The 18387-nt window shown below is 49.9% G+C and overlaps 1 protein-coding gene across 1 annotated transcript in view; it reads right to left on the bottom strand.

Annotated features, from left to right (window-relative positions):
- Positions 1–18387, bottom strand: part of FANCD2 (FA complementation group D2) — a 157796-nt gene that overhangs the window by 99445 nt on the left and 39964 nt on the right. The window contains exons 14-16 of the mRNA XM_069735956.1: positions 13259–13402; positions 12711–12845; positions 12489–12620 (exon numbers count right to left, since the gene is read on the bottom strand). Coding sequence (XP_069592057.1) covers positions 12489–12620; positions 12711–12845; positions 13259–13402 — 411 coding nt within the window. The remainder of the gene's footprint in view (positions 1–12488; positions 12621–12710; positions 12846–13258; positions 13403–18387) is intronic.

Below are 18387 nucleotides of genomic sequence, written 5' to 3'. Positions count from 1 at the left end.
CTGATTGGTTCGTTCAGTCTGGCCATTTGTCTGAGGATGGAAAGCCGAGGAAAAAGACAAATCAATGCCCATCCTAGCACAAAAGGCTCGCCAAAACCTCGAAACAAACTGGGAACCTCTGTCAGAAACGATGTTCTCCGGAATGCCATGTAAACGAACCACATGCTGGAAGAACAATGGCACCAAATCAGAGGAGGAAGGCAATTTAGACAAGGGTACCAAATGGACCATCTTAGAGAAGCGATCACAAACAACCCAAATGACCGACATTTTTTGAGAGACAGGGAGATCCGAAATAAAATCCATAGAGATATGTGTCCAAGGCCTCTTCGGGACTGACAAGGGCAAAAGCAACCCACTGGCACGAGAACAGCAGGGCTTAGCCCGAGCACAAATCCCACAGGACTGCACAAACGAACGCACATCCCGCGACAGAGACGGCCACCAAAAGGATCTAGCCACCAAATCTCTGGTACCAAAGATTCCAGGATGACCAGCCAACACCGAACAATGAACCTCAGAGATAACTCTACTCGTCCATTTATCAGGGACAAACAGTTTCTCCGCTGGGCAACGGTCAGGTCTATTAGCCTGAAATTTTTGCAGCACCCGCCGCAAATCAGGGGAGATGGCAGACAAAATTACCCCCTCTTTGAGAATACCCGCCGGCTCAGACAAACCCGGAGAGTCGGGCACAAAACTCCTAGACAGGGCATCCGCCTTCACATTTTTAGAGCCCGGAAGGTACGAAACCACAAAGTCAAAACGGGAGAAAAACAGCGACCAACGAGCCTGTCTAGGATTCAACCGTTTGGCAGACTCGAGATAAGTCAAGTTCTTGTGATCAGTCAAGACCACCACGCGATGCTTAGCTCCTTCAAGCCAATGACGCCACTCCTCGAATGCCCACTTCATGGCCAGCAACTCTCGATTGCCAACATCATAATTACGCTCAGCAGGCGAAAACTTCCTGGAAAAGAAGGCGCATGGTTTCATCACCGAGCCATCAGAACTTCTTTGCGACAAAACAGCCCCTGCTCCACTCTCAGAAGCATCAACCTCGACCTGGAACAGGAGCGAAACATCTGGTTGGCACAACACAGGGGCAGAAGAAAAACGACGCTACAACTCTTGAAAAGCTTCCACAGCAGCAGAAGACCAATTGACCACATCAGCACCCTTCTTGGTCAAATCAGTCAATGGTTTAGCAATACTAGAAAAATTATTGATGAAGCGACGATAAAAATTAGCAAAGCCCAGGAACTTTTGCAGACTCTTCAGAGATGTCGGCTGAGTCCAATCATAAATGGCCTGAACTTTAACAGGGTCCATCTCGATAGTAGAAGGGGAAAAAATGAACCCCAAAAATGAAACCTTCTGAACACCAAAGAGACACTTTGATCCCTTCACAAACAAAGAATTTGCACGCAGAACCTGGAACACCATTCTGACCTGCTTCACGTGAGACTCCCAATCATCCGAGAAGACCAAAATATCATCCAAGTATACAATCAGGAATTTATCCAGGTACTCTCGGAAGATGTCATGCATAAAGGACTGAAACACTGATGGAGCATTAGAAAGCCCGAATGGCATAACCAGGTACTCAAAATGGCCCTCGGGCGTATTAAATGCTGTTTTCCATTCATCGCCCTGTTCAATACGCACAAGATTATACGCACCACGAAGATCTATCTTGGTGAACCAACTAGCCCCCTTAATCCGAGCAAACAAATCAGACAGCAGCGGCAAGGGGTACTGAAATTTAACCGTGATTTTATTTAGAAGGCGGTAATCAATACAAGGTCTCAGCGAACCATCCTTCTTGGCCACAAAAAAGAACCCTGCTCCCAATGGCGACGACGACGGGCGAATATGACCCTTCTCCCAGGATTCCTTTACGTAACTCCGCATAGCGGCGTGCTCAGGCACAGACAAATTAAACAGTCGACCTTTAGGAAACTTACTACCAGGAATCAAATCGATAGCACAATCACAATCCCTATGCGGAGGTAGGGCACTGGACTTGGGCTCATCAAATACATCCCGGTAATCCGACAAGAACTCTGGGACCTCAGAAGGGGTGGATGATGAAATAGACAGAAAAGGAACATCACCATGTACCCCCTGACAACCCCAGCTGGACACAGACATTGATTTCCAATCCAATACTGGGTTATGGACTTGTAGCCATGGCAACCCCAACACGACCACATCATGCAGATTATGCAACACCAAAAAGCGAATATCCTCCTGATGCGCAGGAGCCATGCACATGGTCAGCTGGGTCCAGTACTGAGGCTTATTCTTGGCCAAAGGCGTAGCATCAATTCCTCTCAATGGAATAGGATACTGCAAGGGCCCCAAGAAAAACCCACAGCGCCTAGCATACTCCAAGTCCATCAAATTCAGGGCAGCGCCTGAATCCACAAATGCCATGACAGAATAGGATGACAAAGAGCAAATCAGAGTAACGGACAAAAGAAATTTCGACTGTACCGTACCAATGGTGGCAGACCTAGCGAACCGCTTAGTGCGCTAAGGACAATCGGAGATAGCATGAGTGGAATCACCACAGTAAAAACACAGCCCATTCTGACGTCTGTGTTCTTGCCGTTCAGCTCTGGTCAAAGTCCTATCGCACTGCATAGGCTCAGGTCCATGCTCAGACAATACCGCCAAATGGTGCACAGTTTTACGCTCACGCAAGCATCGACCGATCTGAATGGCCAAAGACATAGACTCATTCAGACCAGCAGGCATAGGAAATCCCACCATGACATCCTTAAGGGCTTCAGAGACCTTTTCTGAAAATTGCTGCCAGCGTACATTCATTCCATTGAGTGAGCACAGACCACTTCCTAAACTTCTGACAATATATCTCTACCTCATCCTGACCCTGAGACAGAGCCAGCAAATTTTTCTCTGCCTGATCCACTGAATTAGGTTCATCATACAGCAATCCGAGCGCCAGAAAAAACGCATCAATATTACATAATGCAGGATCTCCTGGCGCAAGGGAAAATGCCCAGTCTTGAGGGTCGCCACTTAATAAAGAAATAATGATCTTAACTTGTTGAACTGGGTCACCAGAGGAGCGGGGTTTCAAGGCCAGAAACAGTTTACAATTATTCTTAAAACTCAGAAACTTAGCTCTATCTCCAGAAAACAAATCAGGAATAGGAATTCTTGGCTCTAACATAGAATTCTGAACCACAAAGTCTTGAATATTTTGTACTCTTGCAGTGAGATGATCCACACAAGAAGACAGATCTTTAATGTCCATCACTACACCTGTGTCCTGAACCACCCAAATGTCTAGGGGAAAAGAAAGACAAAACACAGTACAGAGAAAAAAAAATGATCTCCGAACTTCTCTTTTCCCTCTATTGAGAAGCATTAGTGCTTTGGGCCTCCAGTACTGTTATGAACAGGTGATTCAGAACCACAATGGACCTAGTGGTTAGGAGCACACAAAGTGACCTGATAGTTACTAACATAGGACGAGCTCTGAGACGTGGGAACTCTGCTGACCGCAATCCCTAATCCTATCATACCACACTAGAGGTAGCCGTGGATTGCGCCTAACGCTCCCTATGCAACTCGGCACAGCCTGAGAAACTAGCTAGACCTGAAGATAGAAAAATAAGCCTACCTTGCCTCAGAGAAATTCCCCAAAGGAAAAGGCAGCCCCCCACATATAATGACTGTGAGTTAAGATGAAAATACAAACACAGAGATGAAATAGATTTTTAGCAAAGTGAGGCCCGACTTACTGAATAGACCGAGGATAGGAAAGATAACTTTGCGGTCAGCACAAAAACCTACAAACAACCACGCAGAGGGGGCAAAAAGACCCTCCGCACCGACTAACGGTACGGAGGTGCTCCCTCTGCGTCTCAGAGCTTCCAGCAAGCAAGAAAAACCAATATAGCAAGCTGGACAGAAAATATAGCAAACAAAAGTAACACAAGCAAAACTTAGCTTATGCAGGGCAGACAGGCCACAAGAACGATCCAGGAGAGAGCAAGACCAATACTGGAACATAGACTGGAGGCCAGGAACAAAGAACTAGGTGGAGTTAAATAGAGCAGCACCTAACGACTTAACCTCGTCACCTGAGGAAGGAAACTCAGAAGCCGCAGCCCCACTCACATCCACCAGAGGAAGCTCATAGACAGAACCAGCCGAAGTACCACTCACGACCACAGGAGGGAGCTTGACCACAGAATTCACAACACTGGGCTTGTTATGGTAGTATTTAAAGATCTGGGATTCTCATTGTAAAATAAAGCCTATACATATCTTTTTGTAGTAGCTTTGATGTCCGGCCTTAAATCTGAATTGAAAGAGGCAATAATGTCAGTCAGATCCGATATTGAGACTTCCACTCCAGATGATGCATTAAAAGTAGTAAGGAAAAAAAAAAAGGTTTTCAGAACTTAACCCACTCTGCATCAACAGGGAGGGCAAAGGTTAAACCAGTAGCTGCAGGGATTTCTGCTACAATCTCAGCTTTCCCTTCCCCCCCCCCCCCCACAGTTACAAGGACGCAGCTGGTTCCTTATCAGTGGCCCAGACTTCAGCTCCAGCCTTCCTCCCTTACACAAATCCAGTCCCATACTCCAATATCCCTTTTTAACCCTATGTCTGGGAATCTCTCTCCCAAGCCCCGCCATGTCAATTTTCAGATCAAGAGTTTGTTTTAACTAGAGTAGATGGCAGACCCAATAAATATACTCTCACAAAACCCATCCCTGTGGGACCTTTCCCTGAAGTTACTGCTAAGTTCGTAATCTCTCCCTTATGTCCGGTAAATTTACTGGGGGCAGATTTATTATCACAGTCATCGACCTCGCCAATGCCTTCTTCAGTATTCCTTTACACCCAGATAGCCAGTTTCTGTTTGCATTCATTTATCAGGGACGACAATTGATGTGGACAGTTATGCCACAAGGGGCCCAAAACAGTCCCCATCAGTTTGCAAAACATAAGGGCGAGTGTCTTTTACCCTGGCAGTTAGAATATCCTTATGTCACGCTGCTTCAGTATGTGGCTGATCTTTTGTTGTGTGCACAGACAGAGCAGGAAGCCATTGTTGCCACTGTTAGCCTTCGCAAGTATCTGGCAGATCTGAACTGTCGGGTTTCGGCCTCGAAACTTCGGTTCTGCCTTGGTCAAGTGATATTTTTGGGTCACTGTCTCCTTCAGGGTGCCAGACACCTCACAGAAGAAAGAAAAATAGCAGTCAGCTCCCTTCCTTTCCCAAAATATGAGACTGCACTCCAGCGTTTTCTTGGACTATGTACTTATTGTGTCAGTGGATACCGGACGCATCCCGCATAATGCAGCCTCTCTACAAAGTCCTGAAAGACGGTTCAAGGTATGATGCGTTTGGCAGATTCCACACCGGATACGCTGTTACTACGGAAGACACTGTAGTGCACGCAGCTGCACTCCCTCCCTCCCTGTCAGGACAAGAAGCAAAACTTCAGGATCTGTCTACTGCATGTGTTCTGGCCAAAGACAGGCGGGCTAATATATACACGGACTCACAGTATGCATTTGGTATTGCTCATGATTTCGGAGCTCTATGGGCCAATCGAGGGTTTATTACTACCACCGGGACTCCAGTGAAGAATGCTGAAGCTGTTAAAACCCTCATGGACTCAATCAAATTACCTACCCAGGTGGCCATTATCAAAGTTAAGGCACACGGTCCTAGGAACAGTCCACAGACTGTTGGTAACGCCTTTGCGGATATGCAAGCAAAAGCTGCTGCTCTCCTACCCGTTTAACAGACCATAGCAGCTATGGTGACCACACGCTCTCAGCGTAAACAGTTACAAGAAACACTGACTCTACAGGAACCTGATGATCCACGCCAGACTGAGGTTTTCTGTCGGACCCCGCGAGACCGCTTAATGACGATGCAGAGGATGTCTCCAAAGGAAGAAGTGAAGCAGTGGAAAGCTGATGGAGCACATATGGACATGGTCTCTGGAAAAAGGACCAACTTGTGTGTCTCCCTAAGCGGATGTACCCTGCTATTGCCATGTGGGCACATGGGCCCACACACCGAGGGAAGAACAGGCCCTAGCCATGTTTTAGTTTCTTCTTCCCTTCCAGATTCAGCAGAAACCGACACTTGTCACAATTTGAAGCCTGGTGGTTTTATGGTCGTGAAAAGCTATGTCAGAAAACACGGACTAAAACCCTTGTATGACGGTCCCTACCAAGTCCTCCTCATTACTCCTATGTCAGTAAAGCTGGAAGGAAGGCCGACGTGGACCCATGTATCGCACTGCAAGCTGGTCAAACAGACTAGTAGCAAATAAGGGGGACAATGTTTTGGTTTTTCGTATTTCTATATAATAATATTGGTAACCGCATGGGACAGCCTAAATTCCCCAACATCCTTGAATAATAAGTTTGTACAATATCATGAAAGATTAGTAGTACAGATGAGTATAGCCAATAAAATTGTCAGTTCTATTTTCATTTACCCTATGATTACACAAATATGGGATAAATTGGTTAGGGCCACAGACTATCTAGATGATCAAATTTGGGATATATTGGATATACTTAATACTACTGTTGCTGTCCAAAACCAACTTATCATAGTCACTAATCAACACACTGTAGTACTGGATTACTTAACAGCAGCACAGGGTGGTATGTGTCAGGTTATTGGACCCCCTTTCTGTTATTATATAGAACCCAATAGTACTCTAAAGTTAAAGTTAGAGGATATTCAAAGACTCAGAGATTAATATGATAAAGACAATGACCATAATAAGGACAGTTGGTGGGCAGACACCTTCTCCTTTCTTAATCCAGCCAATTGGTTTGAGGGACTTGCGGCTGGATAGCTGGAATCTTGCAAAGTTTGTTACACATCGTTGCCTTTATCCTTGTCATGTATGTAATACTAAAACTTGTTTTTTGGTGTATTTCTGTATGTATTAGGAAATTCTGCACTAAGACAACTAATGATGAAACCAAAAGCGTTGCTACCCCTGCTCTTCTCTACACCGATTTCACAAAGTTACCAGATGAAGATGTTGAAGCCAAGCGCATGGCTATCTTCAAAAGATCCCCACCACTGTTATCAATAATTGTTATTCGTAAATTCTAGTATACAGGGGGGACGGTACGCCGCAACAGCCATGGCTGGTAACATGGCACCAGTCATGTGAAGACCAGTACCCCTCGAGCTTATAGCTTGGGATAGTACCTCTGATGCTGGACATTAGTTAACAAAATTTATCTAGGGGGGAATGTGAAGGAACAAATTAAGAAGGATTCTCCATTTTGTGTTTTTCGACTCCATTTTGTTGTTTTGAATATAAATTTTGTTACTAGACTAAAGTTTACAGCTGTTATGAGACCTTGATGAGACCTTGATTGTTGCAATCTGCCAGGACATGAGACTGAGGGTGCATTGTTCTACGAGACTTTGACGTACAGACTGTTCCTGCATTCTTATAGGTTAAGAACTGTGAACGTGTTCTTATGCTGATTGGTTGAAGTATAATTCCTATGACTATGAAAAGTCATAGACAATAAACGGGGGCCCAGAGATCTGCTTGATCTCCCCCAAACAGAGGCATCCGTCTCCGTCTGGTCATTTTCAGTTGCCGGCAACGCCCTGTAGATTAATTTGGAAATCACTGAGTTAACCGTGAAGGATCACTTTAGATCCTCCCTCAACACATAAAGCACATTCCTTATGTTTAGTCTTTTGTCGTTTTTTAATCTGACCAGAATAAGACATAACAAGAGAAGGAGAAAGAGAGAAAGAAGGGAGATGGCGTCAGCTTAATAGGCAGAGTTAAAACTCGCCCAGTGAAGCTATCAGTACACGATCAGAAGGCCGAGGTCCTGTCCAGGATCTGTCCACCACGCCGATTTTACGACCGGTATCTGAGGATCCCCTGCTGGAGCGATCCTTGGCGGGGGTACTGGGTCTCCTGCTGTAGGGTCCATGGCACCTGGGGATGACATCTTGCATCGCCAAATTATGGTGCCTGTCCTGTCGCCAGGGCTTCTCCAGCACCGCTGCGTAATGCAGATAACGCCGGGCGGCCTTCCCCGGACCCGGCCATCTGAATACTTCCCCAGACAAGGAGGGAGTTGTCAAACGGAACTCCCCGGACGCTGCTTCCAGACTGCAGCCCCTGCCGTTCTGGAGAGACTGCACAGGCGGCGTGCTAGCCCAGGTACTTTTCCATAGCGAAAATCCTGTCGTTCCCGCAGGAACAGGAAACCTAAACTGAGGAGAGGCGGACTGCCCCTTTTTATTTTCTGTGGGTTTCCTGTTCCTCTGGGGTGGATCCCTCTCTCCAGTAGGGTGCTGTCGTGGCGAAGAGTAAAAAAAGAAAACGCAGGGGCTCTCCAAACGTGACATGGTGTCCGCTAATGATTGGAGCTAATTTTCCATTTAAAAAGCCAAATGGCGTGCCTTCCCTTCCGAGCCCTACCGTGCGCCCAAACAAGGGTTTACCCCCACATATGGGATATCAGCGTACTCAGGACAAACTGGACAACAACATTTGGGGTCCAATTTCTCCTATTACCCTTTGCAAAATAGGAAATTCCAGGCTAAAAAAATCATTTTTGAGGAAAGAAAAATTATTTTCTATTTTCATGGCTCTGCATTATAAACTTCTGTGAAGCACCTGGGGGGTTTAAAGTGCTCAATATGCATCTATATAAGTTCCTTGGGGGGGGGGGGGGTCTAGTTTCCAAAATGGGGTCACTTGTGGGGGAGCTCCAATGTTTAGGCACACAGGGGCTCTCCAAAAGCGACACGGTGTCCGCTAACAATTGGAGCTAATTTTCCATTCAAAAAGTCAAATGGCGCGCCTTCCCTTCCGAGCCCTGCCGTGTGCCCAAACAGTGGTTTACCCCCACATATGAGGTATCGGCGTACTCGGGAGAAATTGCCCAACAAATTTTAGGATCCATTTTATCCTATTGCCCATGTGAAAATGAAAAAATTGAGGCGAAAAGAAATTTTTTGTGAAAAAAAGTACTTTTTCATTTTTACGGATCAATTTGTGAAGCACCTGGGGGTTTAAAGTGCTCACTATGCATCTAGATAAGTTCCTTGGGGCGTCTAGTTTCCAAAATGGGGTCACTTGTGGGGGAGCTCCAATTTTTAGGCACACGGGAGCTCTCCAAACGTGACATGGTGTCCGCTAAAGAGTGGAGCCAATTTTTCATTCAAACAGTCAAATGGCGCTCCTTCCCTTCCAAGCCCTGCCGTGCGCCCAAACAGTGGTTTACCCCCACATATGAGGTATCAGCGTACTCAGGACAAACTGGACAACAACATTTGGGGTCCAATTTCTCCTATTACCCTTTGCAAAATAGGAAATTCCAGGCTAAAAAAATCATTTTTGAGGAAAGAAAAATTATTTTCTATTTTCATGGCTCTGCATTATAAACTTCTGTGAAGCACCTGGGGGGTTTAAAGTGCTCAATATGCATCTATATAAGTTCCTTGGGGGGGGGGGGGGTCTAGTTTCCAAAATGGGGTCACTTGTGGGGGAGCTCCAATGTTTAGGCACACAGGGGCTCTCCAAAAGCGACACGGTGTCCGCTAACAATTGGAGCTAATTTTCCATTCAAAAAGTCAAATGGCGCGCCTTCCCTTCCGAGCCCTGCCGTGTGCCCAAACAGTGGTTTACCCCCACATATGAGGTATCAGCGTACTCAGGACAAATTGGACAACAACTTTTGTGGTTCAGTTTCTCCTTTTACCATTGGGAAAATAAAAAAATTGTTGCTAAAAGATCATTTTTGAGACTTAAAATGTTAAATGTTCATTTTTTCCTTCCATGTTGCTTTTGCTGCTGTGAAGCACCTGAAGGGTTAATAAACTTCTTGAATGTGGTTTTGAGCACCTTGAGGGGTGCAGTTTTTAGAATGGTGTCACTTTTGGGTATTTTCACCCATATAGACCACTCAAACTGACTTCAAATGTGAGGTGGTCCCTAAAAAAAAAAAAAAATGGTTTTGTAAATTTCGTTGTAAAAATGAGAAATCGCTGGTCAAATTTTAACCCTTATAACTTCCTAGCAAAAAAAAAATGTTGTTTCCAAAATTGTGCTGATGTAAAGTAGACATGTGGGAAATGTTATTTATTAACTATTTTGTGTCACATAACTCTCTGGTTTAACAGAATAAAAATTCAAAATGTGAAAATTGCAAAATTTTCAAAATTTTCGCCAAATTTCCGTTTTTTATCACAAATAAACGCAGAATTTATTGACCTAAATTTACCACTAACATGAAGCCCAATATGTCACGAAAAAACAATCTCAGAACCGCTAGGATCCATTGAAGCGTTCCTGAGTTATTACCTCATAAAGGGACACTGGTCAAAATTGCAAAAAACAGCAAGGTCATTAAGGTCAAAATAGGCTGGGTCATGAAGGGGTTAAACGACACTTTTTATGGATATCTTTGAGAAATGGCTTTCTTCTTGCCACTCTTCCATAAAGGGCAGATTTGTGCAGTGTACGACTGATTGTTGTCCTATGGACAGACTGTTCCACCTCAGCTGTAGATCTCTGCAGTTCATCCAGAGCGATCATCGGCCTCTTGGCTGCATCTCTGATCAGTCTTCTCCTTGTGTGAGATGAAAGTTTAGAGGGACGGCCGGGTCTTGGTAGATTTGCAGTGGTATGATGCTCCTTCCATTTCAATATGATCGCTTGCACAGTGCTCCTTGGGATGTTTAGAGTTTTGGAAATCATTTTGTATCCAAATCCAGCTTTAAACTTCTCCACAACAGTATCACGGACCTGCCTGTTGTGTTCCTTGGTCTTCATGATGCTCTCTGTGCTTCACACAGAACCCTGAGACTATCACAGAGCAGGTGCATTTATACGGAGACTTGATTACACACAGGTGGATTATATTTATCATCATTAGGCATTTAGGACAACAATATCGCACGCCCCACTTTTCAGTTTTTTAATTTGCACAACAATTTAAAATAACCAATACATGTTGTTCAGCTTCACAATTGTGTTCCACTTGTTGTTGATTCTTCACCAAAAATTTACATTTGGTATCTTTATGCTTGCAGCATGATATGTGGGAAAAGGTTGAAAAGTTCCAGGGGGCCGAATACTTTCACAAGGCGCTGTATTTTACACTGCCATTTAAAAAGGGTAACCATGTTGTGACCTTCTGACTTCCAGGCTCCCTATCTCACCATCCACTACTGCTTCGCAGGTGAGACGGCCATCACTTTATAGACCATCATTTTTTCTATCTCATACATAAATGTGACTTGCAGCTCTTTAGCATGTGATTAGTTATGCAGATTCTCATACTGTTGCTGCATTGTTAGGCTAGGTTCACATTGCGTTAATGGGTTAACGCTAACGGACTGCGTTGCACGGCAAAATTGTCACAATTAACGCCGTGCAACGGGTCCGTTAGCGTTAACCCATTGACAGCAATGTGATTTTTCTCTGTAGCGCATCACTAGCGCATGCCATTTTCGGCACGCGCTAGCGATGTGCCGTTATTTTGTGATGGACCTCAGACGCTGCTTGCAGCGTCCGAGGTCCGTTCCTCGCTAGCGCAGATCGGGGATCTGCGCTAGTGGGAACTACAAACGCGACCCCTATAAAGACATTGTGTTAGCGCTATGCGCTAAACGGATTGCCCTTACGCAATGTGAATCTAGCCTTACTGTTTTACTCCAGGTGGTGGAATAATCTTTTTCTTCCTGTAAAGTACAAATCACAACCTGTTCTCACATTGCCTAATAGATTGCCTAATAGCTCCGTGTGTTATTAGGGTGATTCTCTCGTGAAAGATCACTGGTTCGAATCGAGGAGCCGCCATGAAGACAATTTCCTGTCAGCGTATGTGACTGTACAAATTGTTTGTTCCCACTTTGCATCATCTTGTATATATTTTTGTTTATAAACACTGCCTACCTTTTGGATGTACCATATAAAATGTATTTGTTCTGTTCCTCTTGCTCTGTAAACCGCACCCCTGAAGTCATACGCTGCCTGTGACGGGTTTCCAATCAGCCTGTATAATGATTGTGGCAGCGAGTAGCTTCTCTGTTTATTGTGGAACTGGTAGTGACCGCACTGGGGTATATATATGTTCTATGCATTGTGATCGGAGGTGTATATACCATACTCTGACAGTGAGTCCCCCGATAACAGGCCTAGTAGTGGAAGCAGCCCTGGCCTAGTCTGCAACTCGTCAGTCAATTCCGTAATTGTCCTGACAATCGGAGGTGGCAGAGTGTTGTGTTGTGACACCTTGGTAACGGAGGAGAGATATCTGTGGGATCCCCTGGTTGTTTTCCCTAACACCAGGTACCTGTGGGATTTTAGCAGCAGCCCCGCGGCTGTGGGATTTTAGTGAAATTTCCTCGCTCTTCCTTCTCCGTTCTGTACGCATTTAAACATGAAGGTGACAATGGCAGCACAGACACTCACCTTTATAAAGACCGCGTACAGCGCCACTGTAGACGTGTGACTGGACACGAGGTCACTCATCACATCCAGTGCGGTGTCCACCTCATCAGCATAACCGCTGCACACGTGAGCGACCAAAGCAGCCATCAGTTCCTGCAAACACCAAGCAGAACAGCCTATAGTTACCCAATTGCATGACAAAACATGAGAACCTGAATGCCCACCACCACCACCACCACCGACCTGCTGGCAGTAACGGTCAAACACCAGGAAGGAGTGCTTATAAAGATGGCTGCCGAAGCAGGACACCGCCGGCTCCACACACCTCAGGAGAGTCTGCGCCAAGGACAGTATGGATGCAAAGTAGCCCATCAGGACCTGTGGAGGAAGCAACCAGTGATGACATGGAACCGGGCGAGCCCCCTCAAAAAACAGGACTGAGGCAAGTCGTCCCCTCGACACTAAGTACACACACACCCCGGGCTCAATACAGGACAGCGGGCGAGTCCCCGAAACTGCATACCCTCCCCACTGGGCAGGCAAACTCCTCCTATACAGGACACCGGCTAAACCCCTCAAGCACTATGTACACCCCCCCAATACCGGACTCTGGACCCCCAACACTACATTCATTCCTCCCCATATGTCCCACAGGAAGCTTCTGATAGGTCCCATTGCCCCTCCCCCATGGCAGATATACCCGGGGACGACAGGGGTAAAAAGCCCTCAAGCTTTGGACCTGGCCTCTACTGGAGTGGAGAAGGTTATTACAATAGATGACTGCACATCACCTGTGAGTGACTGCGGAAGATGTTCTGCAGCAGCTGATTAGTGATGCAGCCAGAGCGCATCTTGCCCTTCAGCACACGCTCCACTTGTCGCTTGCAGTTTGAATTTGTTGTGTAAAAGATCAAAAGAACCAAGAAGTCGGCGACCTGAAGAAAGGAGGAAGAGAGTGTGGTGGGAGGAGGAGGAGGAGAGTGTGTGGTGGGGAAGGAGAAGAGAGTGGTGGGAGGAGAAAGAGAAGAGTGGTGGGGAGGGAGGAGAAGAGAAGAGAGAGTGGTGGGGAGGGAGAAGAGAGTGGTGGGGAGGGAGAAGAGAGTGGTGGGGAGGGAGGAGGAGGAGGAGGAGAAGAAGAAGAAGAAGAGAGGTGGGGATAGTGGTGGGAAGGGAGGACGAGGCGGAGGAGGAGAAGAAAATGGTGGGGAGGGAGGAGGAGAAGAGAGGTGGGGATAGTGGTGGGAAGGGAGGACGAGGCAGAGGAGGAGAAGAGAATGGTGGGGAGGGAGGAGGAGGAGAAGAGAGGTGGGGATAGTGGTGGGAAGGGAGGACGAGGCGGAGGAGGAGAAGAGAATGGGAGGGAGGAGGAGGAGGAGAAGAGAGGTGGGGATAGTGGTGGGAAGGGAGGACGAGGCGGAGGAGAAGAGAATGGTGGGGAGGGAGGAGGAGGAGAAGAGAGGTGGGGATAGTGGTGGGAAGGGAGGACGAGGCGGAGGAGGAGAAGAGAATGGTGGGGAGGGAGGAGGAGGAGGAGAAAGAGGTGGGGATAGTGGTGGGAAGGGAGGACGAGGCGGAGGAGGAGAAGAGAATGGTGGGGAGGGAGGAGGAGGAGGAGAAAGAGGTGGGGATAGTGGTGGGAAGGGAGGACGAGGCGGAGGAGGAGAAGAGAATGGTGGGGAGGGAGGAGGAGGAGGAGAAAGAGGTGGGGATAGTGGTGGGAAGGGAGGACGAGGCAGAGGAGAAGAGAATGGTGGGGAGGGAGGAGGAGGGGAAGAGAGGTGGGGATAGTGGTGGGAAGGGAGGACGAGGCGGAGGAGGAGAAGAGAATGGTGGGGAGGGAGGAGGAGGAGAAGAGAGGTGGGGATAGTGGTGGGAAGGGAGGACGAGGCGGAGGAGAAGAGAATGGTGGGGAGGGAGGAGGAGGAGAAGAGAGGTGGGGATAGTGGTGGGAAGGGAGGACGAGGCGGAGGAGGAGAAGAGAATGGTGGGGAGGGAGGAGGAGGAGGAGAAAGAGGTGGGGATAGTGGTGGGAAGGGAGGACGAGGCGGAGGAGGAGAAGAGAATGGTGGGGAGGGAGGAGGAGGAGGAGGAGAAAGAGGTGGGGATAGTGGTGGGAAGGGAGGACGAGGCAGAGGAGAAGAGAATGGTGGGGAGGGAGGAGGAGGGGAAGAGAGGTGGGGATAGTGGTGGGAAGGGAGGACGAGGCGGAGGAGGAGAAGAGAATGGTGGGGAGGGAGGAGGAGGAGAAGAGAGGTGGGGATAGTGGTGGGAAGGGAGGACGAGGCAGAGGAGAAGAGAATGGTGGGGAGGGAGGAGGAGGGGAAGAGAGGTGGGGATAGTGGTGGGAAGGGAGGACGAGGCGGAGGAGGAGAAGAGAATGGTGGGGAGGGAGGAGGAGGAGAAGAGAGGTGGGGATAGTGGTGGGAAGGGAGGACGAGGCGGAGGAGGAGAAGAGAATGGTGGGGAGGGAGGAGGAGGAGAAGAGAGGTGGGGATAGTGGTGGGAAGGGAGGACGAGGCAGAGGAGAAGAGAATGGTGGGGAGGGAGGAGGAGGAGAAGAAAGAGGTGGGGATAGTGGTGGGAAGGGAGGACGAGGCGGAGGAGGAGAAGAGAATGGTGGGGAGGGAGGAGGAGGAGGAGAAAGAGGTGGGGATAGTGGTGGGAAGGGAGGACGAGGCGGAGGAGGAGAAGAGAATGGTGGGGAGGGAGGAGGAGGAGGAGAAAGAGGTGGGGATAGTGGTGGGAAGGGAGGACGAGGCAGAGGAGAAGAGAATGGTGGGGAGGGAGGAGGAGGGGAAGAGAGGTGGGGATAGTGGTGGGAAGAGAGGACGAGGCGGAGGAGGAGAAGAGAATGGTGGGGAGGGAGGAGGAGGAGAAGAGAGGTGGGGATAGTGGTGGGAAGGGAGGACGAGGCAGAGGAGAAGAGAATGGTGGGGAGGGAGGAGGAGGAGAAGAAAGAGGTGGGGATAGTGGTGGGAAGGGAGGACGAGGCGGAGGAGGAGAAGAAAATGGTGGGGAGGGAGGAGGAGAAGAGAGGTGGGGATAGTGGTGGGAAGGGAGGACGAGGCAGAGGAGGAGAAGAGAATGGTGGGGAGGGAGGAGGAGGAGAAGAGAGGTGGGGATAGTGGTGGGAAGGGAGGACGAGGCGGAGGAGGAGAAGAGAATGGGAGGGAGGAGGAGGAGAAGAGAGGTGGGGATAGTGGTGGGAAGGGAGGACGAGGCGGAGGAGAAGAGAATGGTGGGGAGGGAGGAGGAGGAGAAGAGAGGTGGGGATAGTGGTGGGAAGGGAGGACGAGGCGGAGGAGGAGAAGAGAATGGTGGGGAGGAGGAGGAGAAAGAGGTGGGATAGTGGTGGGAAGGGAGGACGAGGCGGAGGAGGAGAAGAGCATGGTGGGGAGGGAGGAGGAGGAGGAGAAAGAGGTGGGGATAGTGGTGGGAAGGGAGGACGAGGCAGAGGAGAAGAGAATGGTGGGGAGGGAGGAGGAGGGGAAGAGAGGTGGGGATAGTGGTGGGAAGGGAGGACGAGGCGGAGGAGGAGAAGAGAATGGTGGGGAGGGAGGAGGAGGAGAAGAGAGGTGGGGATAGTGGTGGGAAGGGAGGACGAGGCAGAGGAGAAGAGAATGGTGGGGAGGGAGGAGGAGGAGAAGAAAGAGGTGGGGATAGTGGTGGGAAGGGAGGACGAGGCGGAGGAGGAGAAGAAAATGGTGGGGAGGGAGGAGGAGAAGAGAGGTGGGGATAGTGGTGGGAAGGGAGGACGAGGCAGAGGAGGAGAAGAGAATGGTGGGGAGGGAGGAGGAGAAGAGAGGTGGGGATAGTGGTGGGAAGGGAGGACGAGGCAGAGGAGGAGAAGAGAATGGTGGGGAGGGAGGAGGAGGAGAAGAGAGGTGGGGATAGTGGTGGGAAGGGAGGACGAGGCGGAGAAGAGAATGGTGGGGAGGGAGGAGGAGGAGAAGAGAGGTGGGGATAGTGGTGGGAAGGGAGGACGAGGCGGAGGAGGAGAAGAGAATGGTGGGGAGGGAGGAGGAGGAGGAGAAAGAGGTGGGGATAGTGGTGGGAAGGGAGGACGAGGCGGAGGAGGAGAAGAGAATGGTGGGGAGGGAGGAGGAGGAGGAGAAAGAGGTGGGGATAGTGGTGGGAAGGGAGGACGAGGCAGAGGAGAAGAGAATGGTGGGGAGGGAGGAGGAGGGGAAGAGAGGTGGGGATAGTGGTGGGAAGGGAGGACGAGGCGGAGGAGGAGAAGAGAATGGTGGGGAGGGAGGAGGAGGAGAAGAGAGGTGGGGATAGTGGTGGGAAGGGAGGACGAGGCGGAGGAGAAGAGAATGGTGGGGAGGGAGGAGGAGGAGAAGAGAGGTGGGGATAGTGGTGGGAAGGGAGGACGAGGCGGAGGAGGAGAAGAGAATGGTGGGGAGGGAGGAGGAGGAGGAGAAAGAGGTGGGGATAGTGGTGGGAAAGGAGGACGAGGCGGAGGAGGAGAAGAGAATGGTGGGGAGGGAGGAGGAGGAGGAGGAGAAAGAGGTGGGGATAGTGGTGGGAAGGGAGGACGAGGCAGAGGAGAAGAGAATGGTGGGGAGGGAGGAGGAGGGGAAGAGAGGTGGGGATAGTGGTGGGAAGGGAGGACGAGGCGGAGGAGGAGAAGAGAATGGTGGGGAGGGAGGAGGAGGAGAAGAGAGGTGGGGATAGTGGTGGGAAGGGAGGACGAGGCAGAGGAGAAGAGAATGGTGGGGAGGGAGGAGGAGGGGAAGAGAGGTGGGGATAGTGGTGGGAAGGGAGGACGAGGCGGAGGAGGAGAAGAGAATGGTGGGGAGGGAGGAGGAGGAGAAGAGAGGTGGGGATAGTGGTGGGAAGGGAGGACGAGGCGGAGGAGGAGAAGAGAATGGTGGGGAGGGAGGAGGAGGAGAAGAGAGGTGGGGATAGTGGTGGGAAGGGAGGACGAGGCAGAGGAGAAGAGAATGGTGGGGAGGGAGGAGGAGGAGAAGAAAGAGGTAGGGATAGTGGTGGGAAGGGAGGACGAGGCGGAGGAGGAGAAGAGAATGGTGGGGAGGGAGGAGGAGGAGGAGAAAGAGGTGGGGATAGTGGTGGGAAGGGAGGACGAGGCGGAGGAGGAGAAGAGAATGGTGGGGAGGGAGGAGGAGGAGGAGGAGAAAGAGGTGGGGATAGTGGTGGGAAGGGAGGACGAGGCAGAGGAGAAGAGAATGGTGGGGAGGGAGGAGGAGGGGAAGAGAGGTGGGGATAGTGGTGGGAAGGGAGGACGAGGCGGAGGAGGAGAAGAGAATGGTGGGGAGGGAGGAGGAGGAGAAGAGAGGTGGGGATAGTGGTGGGAAGGGAGGACGAGGCAGAGGAGAAGAGAATGGTGGGGAGGGAGGAGGAGGAGAAGAAAGAGGTGGGGATAGTGGTGGGAAGGGAGGACGAGGCGGAGGAGGAGAAGAAAATGGTGGGGAGGGAGGAGGAGAAGAGAGGTGGGGATAGTGGTGGGAAGGGAGGACGAGGCAGAGGAGGAGAAGAGAATGGTGGGGAGGGAGGAGGAGGAGAAGAGAGGTGGGGATAGTGGTGGGAAGGGAGGACGAGGCGGAGGAGGAGAAGAGAATGGGAGGGAGGAGGAGGAGAAGAGAGGTGGGGATAGTGGTGGGAAGGGAGGACGAGGCGGAGGAGAAGAGAATGGTGGGGAGGGAGGAGGAGGAGAAGAGAGGTGGGGATAGTGGTGGGAAGGGAGGACGAGGCAGAGGAGGAGAAGAGAATGGTGGGGAGGGAGGAGGAGAAGAGAGGTGGGGATAGTGGTGGGAAGGGAGGACGAGGCAGAGGAGGAGAAGAGAATGGTGGGGAGGGAGGAGGAGGAGAAGAGAGGTGGGGATAGTGGTGGGAAGGGAGGACGAGGCAGAGGAGGAGAAGAGAATGGTGGGGAGGGAGGAGGAGAAGAGAGGTG

The sequence above is a fragment of the Ranitomeya imitator genome, chromosome 8 (genome assembly GCF_032444005.1).
Source record: "Ranitomeya imitator isolate aRanImi1 chromosome 8, aRanImi1.pri, whole genome shotgun sequence".
Taxonomy (NCBI): domain Eukaryota; kingdom Metazoa; phylum Chordata; class Amphibia; order Anura; family Dendrobatidae; genus Ranitomeya; species Ranitomeya imitator.
This window is presented reverse-complemented; position numbering and strand designations above follow the sequence as displayed.